This window comes from Helianthus annuus, chromosome 13 (assembly GCF_002127325.2).
Source record: "Helianthus annuus cultivar XRQ/B chromosome 13, HanXRQr2.0-SUNRISE, whole genome shotgun sequence".
NCBI lineage: Eukaryota > Viridiplantae > Streptophyta > Magnoliopsida > Asterales > Asteraceae > Helianthus > Helianthus annuus.
In genome coordinates, this window is record NC_035445.2 from 124,538,011 (window position 1) to 124,551,081 (window position 13,071).

A 13,071-nucleotide genomic window follows, 5' to 3' on the forward strand; every position below is an offset into this window, starting at 1 on the left:
TTCAAGACCGTTTTTCCCAAATATTTTTAAATGGAAAAAAATACCAAAAGCTTTTGTAAAAAACAGAAAACAACCATCCTTCAACTGTAACTGACTAACAATTACGTCAATACCAACGGAAAAACCTACTTTACCGTCAGACGTTTCAATGAGAACGTTAAACGTGTTGTTGTCTATAATTACAGTAGAGATTACATCATTTGACGAATAATCATAGTGTTTTGGCAGGATACATTCAGGAATGACCTGTGGGAATGATAAAAAAAAAGTCAGCAAAAAGTAAATTTAATATAAGTAAAGTACTACATCAATACAATATGAAAAATATAAATATAACTTATCTTACATAAAAATGACATGATGGAGGGAGCAGATATGTCCAAAAAGTGCCACGACTAACCCCATCAACGAAATATGTTAACTTAAACGTAGTAGAATCTATAGGATTAAATACTACCAAACACCCTATGGTTAGTCGCAAATGTTCTACAACTTTGGACCAACCATGAAAAAAGAATATCTTTCCTTTAGAAGCGCTTAATCCAACATTAAATAGTCGGCCATCTTCTGTGTGTATCGAAACATTCGTAGGACCTTTATATACAACCCATAGTTTGCACGTAGCGTCATCTGGAATACACTAATAAAAAAAACAAAATGATTTATATTTATAGTGAAAACATATAAACAATACAATAATAACAAACTGTAGTTAATAATAAGATAAAGAAAATAAAAAAAAAGTTATGTAATAATTTGTCATTTACCAGAATAAATTCGTCTGCTTTATTCATGTGCCTACAGAAGCAGGGTCCTCTGAAACTGATTTAAAGATTACGATGTTAATCAAGTGTAAAATGTTAAGGTTAGCATGAGAAATAAAAAATGAAAACAAAACACAGATTCTACAAATGAAATACCTTGATGAACTTTCAGCCATATGAAATACCTACAAAAAGAGGTTACATAAACAAAGCACGTCAGATGAATTATTTAAAAAATATAACCTTTATGATACATCATAATAAAAAACTGGGCAACCAAATGATTTACAGTGACAATTAAAAAAATAAAAAATCCTCAATATGATAAAACCTATTATACTATCATCAAATACAGATAAAGTTACAAAAAAAGATGATAGATTACATAAACATGACAATCATAAAAAATATATAATACTGAAAAAATAATAAGAATTTCTATGACAATAAGAATCAGGGCTTGTATAACATAAACCTAAACAGTCCATCAGACTGAAAAAATCATATAAACATAATCATACGAAATAGTCTGCATCAAAAATCGCCTTTAGGTCAACATAAATAACAATGCTAATGGGATTAAGGATTTGGAATGACATTCACAAACTTATTAACAAACAGAATCAAATATAAGTTATTATACATCAATTCATATAAAAGTAAAGACAGATATTGATAAAAATCGGATATAGGGTTTAGTGTAAATAATGTTAAATACAAAAAATGAACATAATTTTCAATAATGTTAAATACCAAACAGACTTAGGGTTAAATAAACATAAACATACATTAAACACATAACATAAAAGAAAAAACACATGAATAAAGACTAAAGAATGAATTTAACAAAAACAACTTACAGATTGTAAAACGATATGTGAACTTCAGGAATGGATTCAATGAAGAGTAGATGTAGATGATGACGGTAAAGAATGTCAACCCATCTATATATGTAGATCCACTAAAGAAATTCATTGTTATATGGAAACCGATGGTATTCTTGGAATAAGATTGGAGAGAAGTTGAAGAGTTGATTGGAACCATAACTGCAAAAGGAAGTAAATAATATGTTTAAAAATAAAACGTGAAACTAATTATAGAAACATTGACTAATTACATAAACAAACATTTAATTACAAAATCACAAATTTTCATAAATTAAGCTTATATACATTAAATTATCTTTAAACTAAAATTGAAAAATTTTTAACACAGAATATTGTTAATTAAAAAAAGAAAACATAACGGAAAAAAATACAAAAACAAATTAGATTGTTTGAGCTAACCTCTGTTTCTTGACCAATTGTCGTATTCCAATTGTTATGACGGAATTAGGGATTTACATAGAAGAAACAATCATCAACAATCAACAAAAACATCTGATCTAGATTTCGGTTTTTATTTAACAACAGTAAACATGTTCAATCCATTAGATTAAATATGAATCCTACATAAACAACAAAGTAAAACAAAATACATTCAAGATTTATGATCGGATCCTCAAAAATCAGAACAAATAAATAGTTAATAGAAGCACAAACAATGTTTATAAATCTAACTTTATATAGAAATTAATAACATAAAATCAACAGCAGATCTTGATTCATAACATATATAATAAATATTTAGATTCAATTTAGCGTATTTACCTTTGATGTTGACCTAATTTTTGTAAAGATGGTGAGAAGATAACCGATTAAATGTTCTAAAGGAAGAGAGAAGAAGGTAAAGTTGAGGTAGGTATGAATGAGAGATAAGAAAATGAAAAAGTTTATAAATGATCCGAATATATGCAAAAGGTGAATTGCGAAATGCAAAACCCGACCCACAACATTCCGGATCCCGCTTCCATTTTATTAAAATCGTGAATGCTTATTGCATTTAAGAATTCCCTCCTAAACTCAAAAAATGAGGTTGCCACATCAGCAAAATTGTCCCAAATTCAATACCACATAGCCCAAATCACATCTCATTTATATATATATATATAGATTATCATAACAAAATTACCACTTTCATAAAAGAAACTGCATTTACTAATGGCTATATAGCCCAATGGTATCCAGATGTATTAATGGTTGTTAGATAATATAAATACATATATTATATTTATATCAATAACAGTCCACTCGGAGTATGGGTCTAACTAGTTAGAATAGAATATCATTTTCTTCTTCTTCCTATAAGTAGCATGTATATGGTATTTTTCCATGATGAAAAATATAAGAACTCTCCTTAGATATTGGAGTTGTCATTGTAATCCGATTTCAATTTAGTTTTCAATTTGTTTCATAGTATCTGACTTCTGAATTTTGATAGAGCCATTCACAATGGCGAAGCTTGACCCGAATGACAGAGGGGTCGAAAACGTATATACCAAAAATTTCTAAAGAACCGGGGGTTCGAAAACGTATATACCAAAAATTTCTATAGAACTGGGGGTTCGAAAACGTATATACCAAAAAATTTCTATACGAAAACTACATATATAACACTACTGAGTGAAAAGTTCGAGAGGTCGGATGCCCCTCCCTCAGTGGCGGACCCAGGAATTTTTTCATGGGGGTGCGGAATATTTTTAAAAATTTTAGGCCCCTAGTAAAAAAAACGGTTCGTATCGGGTCGGGTCGGGTCATGTAAAACAAACGAACATCAAACTAAATTTATATAATCATCAAAAACATGTCAAACCTTGTTACAAACATAATTAAAACGTCGACGCCCTACGAGTTTTCATATTTGAAATCTATCCAAAACATCATCTAAAATTAAAATTCTTAAGAAATTCTTTCTCTATATAACATAAGTTTATCGCTCCATAACATAATGTTTCAAATTATATCTCTTATACAAAAAGTAACATGCACCCCTTTGTTTAACACACACACACCTCTTTGATCAACACATACCCCTTTGTCTAACACACACCCCTTTGATTAACACATGCCCTTTTATTTAACACACATACTCCTTTGATTAACACATACCCTTTTGTTTAACACATATACTCCTTTATTTAAGACACATGCCCCTTCCTTTTAATTGATTGATCTTTTGTTTAACACACCCCTTCCTTCTGGTTGATATGACAAAGCTTTCGTCCCACAAAGAAAAACTTCATTCTAAACCATTACAATGTTTCACAAAGTGGTATACCACCATTCGGTATCTTATACATATATATAATATAAGACATGTATCTCTTTAAATTATCTTATTTTAGAACCCTCTCTTTCTGATATTATAATTGAAAGCATCGATGAACAAATCGGAAGTTCCCACAAGAATGGTAATTTCCTCCAAGAACCCCTCCCTCACTTGAATCTCATGTTTACAAACCTTCTGTTTGTTTGCATTTGTTTTCATTCACAACTTGATAATTGCATATTCTCTCTCTAATATCTATCAATTACATCATAATCCCCTGTTTTGCGATTCATTTTCTAACACAAATTCCGTAAAACAACGATACATATATATTTATTCATACCGATTTGTTTTATTGCCATCCGTTATTTATTTATTTATTTTTTTTTTGTGTTTACGTAGACATTGCATTGGTCTGTATTTACTTTTTTCATCGCTTGGATAGATTTTTCAGTTTTTCTAATTTAGATAATGTGTAACTTAATTTATGTCCATAATTATATTTCAAGACATTAAATTATTGTGGGTTTATCATCCTTTAATAACTTTGGGGTATTGCATAGGGATGAACTATTAATTTTTTGTTTTGTTTAAAGACATGTTGTTTCTCTTACATAAAAAATAATATTCTTAAACTTTCTTCAAGAGATTCAAGCGTTCATTACTATTCTTTTTCCCATCTTATATAGTTAATAATAATAATAATAATTACATTAATAATAAACATCCCGCCGCAACGCGCGGGTTAATATCAACTCGTTTAATTTTAATTTTCAACTATTCAAGCCCTAGAAATCATAACGTAAGTTGTAATCACCCTAAAAATATATAAACAACATAATCTAAAAATATATAAACAACACAATCACCCTAAAAATCATCTAAACAACCATAAACAACGTCAAAACACACAAAATTTCAAACCTATTCAACAACTTTATTACCCTTTTTTCCTCCTATAATATCAACCAAAGTCATCAAAATAACAAAGAAACTTACCCGTGTTCGGATTCCGGTTAGATTTGGTGTCAAACGACGGTGGTATGGTGGTTGATTACGGTGGTCGCCGGCTGCTGGACTGTTGTCGTTGGGTGATGTTGTTCGTTGGCAGTGCAGGGACGCAAGAGAGAGAGAGAGAGAGAGCGGGAGAGAATTTCTAAAGGTTTTGGGCTTTAATTATTTTATTATAGTTTGAAATATTGTTGGGTTTGATTAATGGGCTAAAACTTAGTGGGCTAACTAGTTAGGAATTATAAGTGGGTAAAGGTATGGGTATTTGGGTTTAGTTAGTTAGGTATTAAAAGTTATATAATTTAGGTAGTATTTTTTTAAATAGAAGTTTACTAAAAAATATAAAATATAAATTGATAACACTTTTTACCTAAGGGGTGCGGACGAAAAATTTCAAAAGTGCGGTCGAAAAATTCCAAACGGTGCGGACAGGATTTTCGACGGAAATTAGCACTAATTTTTTTTCCCCGGGGGTGCGCCCGCCCACCTTAAAGTGGGCTTGGGTCCGCCCCTGCCCTCCCTGCCCTCCCTGCCCATTCTATACTTCGCAACTGCCCATTCAGATTTTGGAGTTGTACCCTTCGGATAAACCCTTTTCAAGTCATCAATTAATCTCACACCACATCCCGAAATGGTATGTGGAAAACATTTCGTTTCCATATCATACTTTCTCTCTCTAGACTAAAAAAGATGACACAATAAGCCTGACTTGCATATTGATCTTTCAATAAAATAAAACTGCATAAAATTTCAAAACTGACATAAGGATGTCTGGGGATGTAGCTCAAATGGTAGAGCGCTCGCTTTGCATGCGAGAGGCACGGGGTTCGATCCCCCGCATCTCCATTTCATTTTTAACGTTTATGTTCAGAAGAAGGTTTTTGCATACAGTCAAAACTAGGAAAACCTTTACATTCTTACGGGATTTTCAAAACTACCTTTACATTCTTACAGTATTTTCAAAACTAAAAAAAATCGAGTCTCTTCACATCATCGTGTGTGTTCGTGCTCAACTCAAGAATCTGATTATGCCCATCTAGACATGATATTATACACTTGGGTTGATTTTAGAAAATGCTATCTATCCCGTAAATATAAAACAAAACTGAAACCTATCAAGTGGAGGCTCTTAATTATCTTCAATAAAATAGGAGATTTGATATTGTAATGATAGTTTTAATGGTCACAATGTGTGCCTTATAGATTGTTGTGATGTGATTTGAATTTGTAGGGTCAAAACAAAAATCGTATAACATTTAACCAAAGGGCTGTTTAGAGACTCATACACAAAATTTGTTTAAAGTAACTGATTAAAGTCCAATGAAACCTTTAAAGTGGAGGCATTTAATTATCTACAATTACAATTAAATAGGAGATTTGATATTGTATTGATAGATTGTTGTGATGGTCATACTGTTCGCCTTATATATGGGCAATATTATGTTATTGGCGGATTTAAAAGAAAATTTTTAGGGTAGATCCTATTTTTTTTTACCATACATTAATAAAACAGATTTTTAGGGTCCATTATATTTCACCTCTCATTCCTGCATAACAAATAATACCTCAAAATTCAACCGTTGGGAACACCCAAGTAATAAGTTTACAACCGTTGTAGTTATCAAAGATGCAATTTCATCAAAGCACAAAGACTAACCATGCAATTAATTCTTTTAAGTATTTTTTATTTTGTCTCTTTATTGTTATGAAAGTCAAAACTATCCTTCCTAAATAAAATTGCATTGTTGATACTGTTTAATAAACTAGTTAGCTAAAAGGATATTCTATTCGATTCTTCTTTAATTTATTATCAATAAAAAACTTGTTCAAACTTTATTAAATAGTAAGAATCTTAACATCATATGTTAGTAAGGCTGACAAATTGTGTCTTAACAGGTTTCTGACGGCGCGCACAACATAAGTTTCAAACATGATTACGACTCGTTTAACTACTTTCTACCTCATGTTTATAAAACGGTTTTATGTTTTATGTACAAAGATGAATAAATGATAGATCCTAACATTGTAATTTTACTTATTTTAAAATTTTAAAAAGTCAAAGGGTGTATTTTTCTGTCAAACAGGTCTAATCGTGTTTTAACAGGTACCCAATTTCCAGCCCTATATGTTAGTTTAATTTAGTTAATTTATGAAAGGATCTTAATATAGTATCTTACCAAAGTCTTTCTTGTTAACAACAATCTAATTTGTGTGTTATGTTTGTATTGATATGAACATAGGTACATACGATTATTTAAAATTGATGCTATATTAGAAACAAACGTGATAACATATATGGAAAATTGGATTAAATAATCCTACCTATTACCTATTGGTCTGCAACAATCCCAATAAACAAAATGCTTTGCAAGAGTCTCAACTTTTGACATATCTTCTCTCAACAAACTTTTTTGACTGAGTTTTGCTGATGTTGACTATGTATGTGGCAAAAAGTCAAATGTAACATAGACTGCTTTTGTGGCAATTTTTTATGACGTGGACTGTTGATCTGGCAGTCTATGTTAAAAAAAAAAACTAAGTTAACTCTCAGTTAGAAAACGCTCATTAGAAGAAATTGGTTAAAGATTGATACTATCACAAAACATTTATTAATTTGACTCGTGCAACTTCCTTTTGGGACGTTACGAATCCTTAGTTGTTTTTTCTTATTTTTTTTCAAAGTTTTAGTGTCACCCTTGTATTACATACATGCACTATACTATTCTAACCTATCCAATTTTCTACCGATTTGAATTTTCTAATAGCTTGCATTGGTTAGTTATTAACAAAAGTTAATACGTAATGTGCTTACTTCTTATTTTTCGACATCCCAAAATATATTTTTTAGAAAGCGGAGTTGTATTAAAAAAACGTATTCTTTATCGTGACAAACTAAACAGATACCGACCAAACAATATCAGTACGGGTATCGGTGTTATTGGAAATGACATAAGTATTCGTTTTTATGGTTTTTGACCATCGTAAAACATGTGTTGGTATCCTTTTGTGAATATCATGAATTTACTGGTGTTTGTACAGCATGTACCGGTGGTGTAGTAATTGAACGTGCTGGTGGTGGCGCGTTTTGGCTATGGTATGCCGTTTAAGAGAGTGTAGAAGAAAGGCACAAAAAAAGAGGCCCTGAAGAGCTCCACACTCGATAACTAGGGCTTGGAAGGTCGATCCACAAGGATCCATAGCTGAGTAAGGATGAACCGGCTATGATACCACTTGTTGGGTACTGATTTGGGACTCAGAATATAAAAGAGAACAGAAGATATAGGGAGAATTAAACTTAATCAAAATTTCCTCTTATACTAGACATTTCTACTATTACATTGCTTTATATAGCCTACATCTAGGGAAACACAAATACTAATATGAAATAACAAGGAATTGAAGCAATAACTTATGATTTAAACTCATGATATAAACTAACAACTCATGCAGCAGCTCTCCTTAGGCGATGTGGATAGGTTGGTGCATGGCTTGTATGAGACTGGTAATTAGCACGTATCATCTTCTTACAGGGCCTAAGAGGTTTACCGCATAAGTTGTTTCCTGCATGACCCAATTTCACATTTCTTTTTGTTATGCAATTACAAAATTTAACAGATAATCGAACTTGAATTAAGTAATATGAGAAGTGAATGTGAATGTATAGTATTTTTGGAAATAAAATATAAGTAAAGGTGTGCATACAGATTTAAGGGTTAAATAAATTAGATAAAGGATAAAGTGGCTTTAGAGTTGCCAAGAGACTTTGGTTCAATGGAATTGATGAACTCGCTTAACTAAGTGAGGACTTAAACCTATCGTGGGTATTTAATTAGGTGAATTATATTATAGGTGGTGTATTATTAGGAAGTGTGAGTGTTCTAAAAGAGTGCCTTTAGAGTTGGCTTATATTGGCAACTATGGAAGATTACCACCAATGATCTTTTGGCCTAGTGTGTGTAGTTCCAGTAATAACAAGACCCATGACTATCACATGACTCGTGCACTTCCTCGTGTTCGTTCATTAAGAAAGTAAACTTGTTTATGAACGGATTACGAAGATAAACGAATATATACCATTTAAAAAACATTGTTATCGCAAATAGACATAATCTCCTTGTTAAGCACTTGACATGATTATCTCAAAACAAATACACAAGTTAGATATTATAAGTATAAACATGATTATCCCAAAATAATGGTTCATATATCTAAGTTCACTAACACTACAAGAAAACGAGACAATAGCGGCCACAAATGTATAGATCCTTGATGCTAATACTTTTAGCGGCGACATGTATCCGGTATTGGTCAACGTGTCGCCGCTAAAAGTTCTTGTCGTCGCTAAAGGGTTTTCTTGTAGTGTACAACCTTTAGCGGTGACACAACATCCGGATCGAACCAACAACGGCGACATATGGCTTGTCCGCTATTAGTGACGCCGCTAGTGATAGGGTTTTCTTGTAGTGTAGTACACAAACGTTTGATATAAGACTAAGTTTTTCCATAGATAAACCCCCATGAATGGACGTAAATGTTCGACATAAATGAACGGATACAAACAAACATATTACCGAACGTTCATTGATGCGACCTTTATTCGTTTAATTAATCGAACAATATTCCTTGTTCATGTTCATTGATTTATTAAAAGTACGAACGTAAACAAACATCCCACCGAATAATGAATCTTCGGTTCATTTACAGCCTTATTTCTATGTGAAACATGGTTACAACTAAGTACTAACCATCTATTTTCTCGTTAAATAGAAACAGAATTATTGCTAGTCATACTTATCTATACGACTATACCAACCCACAGTTATATTGAATTTATACTTAACTTTAGCACTATTTACAGCAAATCAAAAAGTAAATATCATTACATGCAGCTTTGAAGATTAACCAAAATAATAATGATAATAACCAAATGAAACATGCATATTTAGGGGTACCTGCAAATGAACTTGGATCCTGGTTACTAAGCCCTTCAGGTATGGAGCCAACAAGTCTATTGTTTGCAAAGTTAACTTTCAAATCTTTCTGCTCAAACTCTGGTATTTCTCCTTCAAACTGGTTGTTTTGAAGCTGCAAATCTACAAGAATTGGCATCTGCGTAAGCGAGGTAGGAATTTTGCCACTGAAATTGTTATTTGCCAGTTCAACTCTCCTCAATGAACTCATCCCTTTAAACGCATCACTTCCAATCTCCCCAGAAAATTTGTTATTTGAGAGGAAAATCCCACGTAACGTTACGATTTTCAGAAAATTAGGCATCGCGCCCTCAAAGCTATTGTTCATGAAACTTATCGTTCGAATGCTCGTTACCTCAGCCAAGGTGTCCACATCTATCATCCCGCTTAAACCCATGTTCTCGAGAAGTAACCCGAATACATTTCCATCTTTGTTACATATCATTCCGTTCCAGTTAGGCGATTCACCGGTGCATGGTGGAATATCAGGGTCCCAGTTGTGTAGATGCCCCACGTTGTTGAGCGAACTTTTGAACTTTAAAAGCCTTGCAGGGTCATTTTGGTCAGATAAAACGGGTGAAGTTGCTAGTAAAACATGAAGCATTAGGAGTGGAAGCCAATATGGTGGCAAGAAACATGCCATATTAGCTTATGATTGAGGGTAAATGTGGTGAAAGATGAAAGTAAAAGACTGTTTTAAGTAGTTTTTGGAGGCGATATATGCAAGATACATGCTGTCGATGTCAAGGAAACAAGAGAAGATGATTAGATGAATGGTGGAAAGGCGGAAACAATGAGGGCCTGTTATCTAAGGAGAAAAAGTTAAGGGTTTGTAGTGGTGAAATTCTCAATGTCTTTGGTATAAAGGGTTTTACCCACGTGCTCTGTGTAGGTAAAGATCTTTTTCTAAATAGACATGTTATGTATGGCAGGGGTGCAGCTTCCTTGGGGCGGGAGGGGGCGTCCACTCCTGAACTTTTTGACGCATAGCATTATGAACAGTACATTCGTATAGAAATTTTTAGGTATATACGTAATAAAATATTTAATCTTAGAATAGTATGCTTTCTTGAAAAGCCGGCGAAGATATTTCACATTTGCCATATGTTTCCGATTATTAGATGCATAAACCATGGATCCTAAACTGAGCCTAAATATGACTATAAAATTAAATATTACAGTAATAATATATTTAATCTTAGAATAGTATGCTTTCTTGAAAAGCCGGCGAAGATATTTCACATTTGCCATATGTTTCGGTTTATTAGATGCAAACCATGAATCCCAAACTGAGCCTAAATATTGGGTTGAGTTAGTAAGGTTCTGTTTGTTTTTTCTGTAGGAAAAGGTCTGCAGTCTGCGGACCACATCTGCAGGCATCTGCAGGAGAAGAGGTGGACCAAAGGTCTGCAGTCTGCAAGAAGAAGAGGGTTTTTTTTTTTTTTTTTTATACATAAACCTCTTCACACACATTACACACACAACACACACCAGACATCTCTCTTTCTTCTTCAACTTCAAGAAACCCTAGTTCCTTTTTCACAAACTATAGCCAACACCCCCATACTCCCTCGTTCTCCATCTTCTCGGTCTGATGACCAGAGCCGAACACCGGCATCCGGCGGACCTCTCCGTCCGTTCGTCTCCACTAGCAGGTCATCGACACAATCACCCACTAGTTCCCCTTCGATTGACGACACTGAGCACCACCACCACCGTTCGGTGGTGGTGCGGCGGCGAAAATAAGCAGACTAGAAGTGAGAGAGAGGAGAACCAGAAGAAGAATGGAACGGCGGGGGTGGTGATTCGGTTTGACGGGATTCACGGTAACCGCCCCCTTCTATTTCTTTACCTTCTGTTTATGATGATGATGAGGGTTTTCGATTTAGGGTTTTTCCACAGTTCGATGTTGATGATGATGAGGGTTGTCGATTTGGGGGTTTTGTTTGTGATGTTGATGATGATGTCGGAGGTGGTGGTGGAGTGGAGGTGGAGCAGAGGTGGTGGCGGAGTGGAGGGAGGTGGAGGTGGAGATGGTGGCGGAGGTGGAGGTGGAGCTGGATGTAACAACTGTCACTAAAATCCCTAATTAGGATATTAATTATCTATTAAGAAAACCCTAACTGAGAAACCCAAGTGATTCCACACAAACCCTAAAATTTTCAGAATTTTCAGAATCAAGATCAGGGCCCCTAAAACTCAGGGGGGGATAAACCCTAGCCAACGATTATCTTCATAACTAATTATAAAAATCGAATTTTAAGAAACTGACAACACAGCAAGCCTACACGCACGAAGGGCTACCCTATGAAAATAGGGTGGTCACTCGCGTAGCGCTACGGCTAAGGGGGTACCCCTCGCGCTACGCGACGGTGACAAAATCTCAGTATAAATAGCAGGGGTTGGGACTTGAATTTTGGTACTGAAACGACGAAAAGCGGAGTTACATAGGTCGAGTTATAAGCAAAACAGTCCAACACACACAATTATCGAATTGCTGCCACAGAACAGGGTAATTACTCGATCGCTATTACGATTCAGTTTCCAGAATCAATACATTCAAAGAATGTCTAAGTGCCGCCCACATTGGGCCATGCTTTATCGTTGTCGATAATTAGATAATGAGCCGAAGCATTGTACTTTGTCGTTGTCGATAATTCGATATACGAGTTGAAGTACTATACTTTATCGTTTGTCATTTTGATAAATGAGCCGAAGTATTGCACTTGGACATTCATTGTCAAAATTGATCTCGGGGAATTATCGTAACTGCTGTATTAATCACTAATCCTGTTTTGTGTGCATTATTGCTAAATTAGAAATAATCAAGGCTAATCAGTAGGCTTATACACTGCTCGTTAAATCTGCAATGTGAGTCATTCTTCTTTTTATCAATTGTTTTACAATACTCCAAATTATTTTCAAAGTGTTATAAATACAGGGACTAAGTCGTGGATATCTTGATTTATTGGTTAGTGGGGTATTGTGCACATTACTATTTCTCCCAGTTAGGTTCATTGACCTACTAGGGAGAAACGTCACTATTAGAGTTCATTAACCTAATAGTGGTACGACCATCGTCACCATTGTGACTTGTCACCATTGTGGCAGAAAGCCAGATAAAGATAAAGATGTAAACCATTGTAATCGCTCTTATGCTGTAATTTATAACTATGAGT

At 33.9% G+C, this 13,071-nt stretch overlaps 1 protein-coding gene and 1 non-coding gene across 2 annotated transcripts; one reads left to right on the forward strand and one right to left on the reverse strand.

The window, feature by feature from the left end:
- Window positions 1-5,695: 5,695 nt before the first annotated feature.
- Window positions 5,696-5,768, forward strand: TRNAA-UGC. The gene has a single exon. It is a non-coding gene; the product is annotated as a tRNA-Ala (tRNA).
- A 2,443-nt stretch (window positions 5,769-8,211) lies between these two features.
- LOC110903211 (pollen receptor-like kinase 4) lies at window positions 8,212-10,499 on the reverse strand. Its single transcript, XM_022149318.2, has 2 exons — window positions 9,875-10,499; window positions 8,212-8,483 (listed from the first exon to the last, which is right to left on the reverse strand). The coding sequence occupies exons 1-2, from the start codon at window positions 10,494-10,496 to the stop codon at window positions 8,365-8,367; spliced, it is 741 nt and encodes a 246-aa protein (XP_022005010.2). The 5' UTR covers window positions 10,497-10,499; the 3' UTR covers window positions 8,212-8,364.
- Window positions 10,500-13,071: the final 2,572 nt, after the last annotated feature.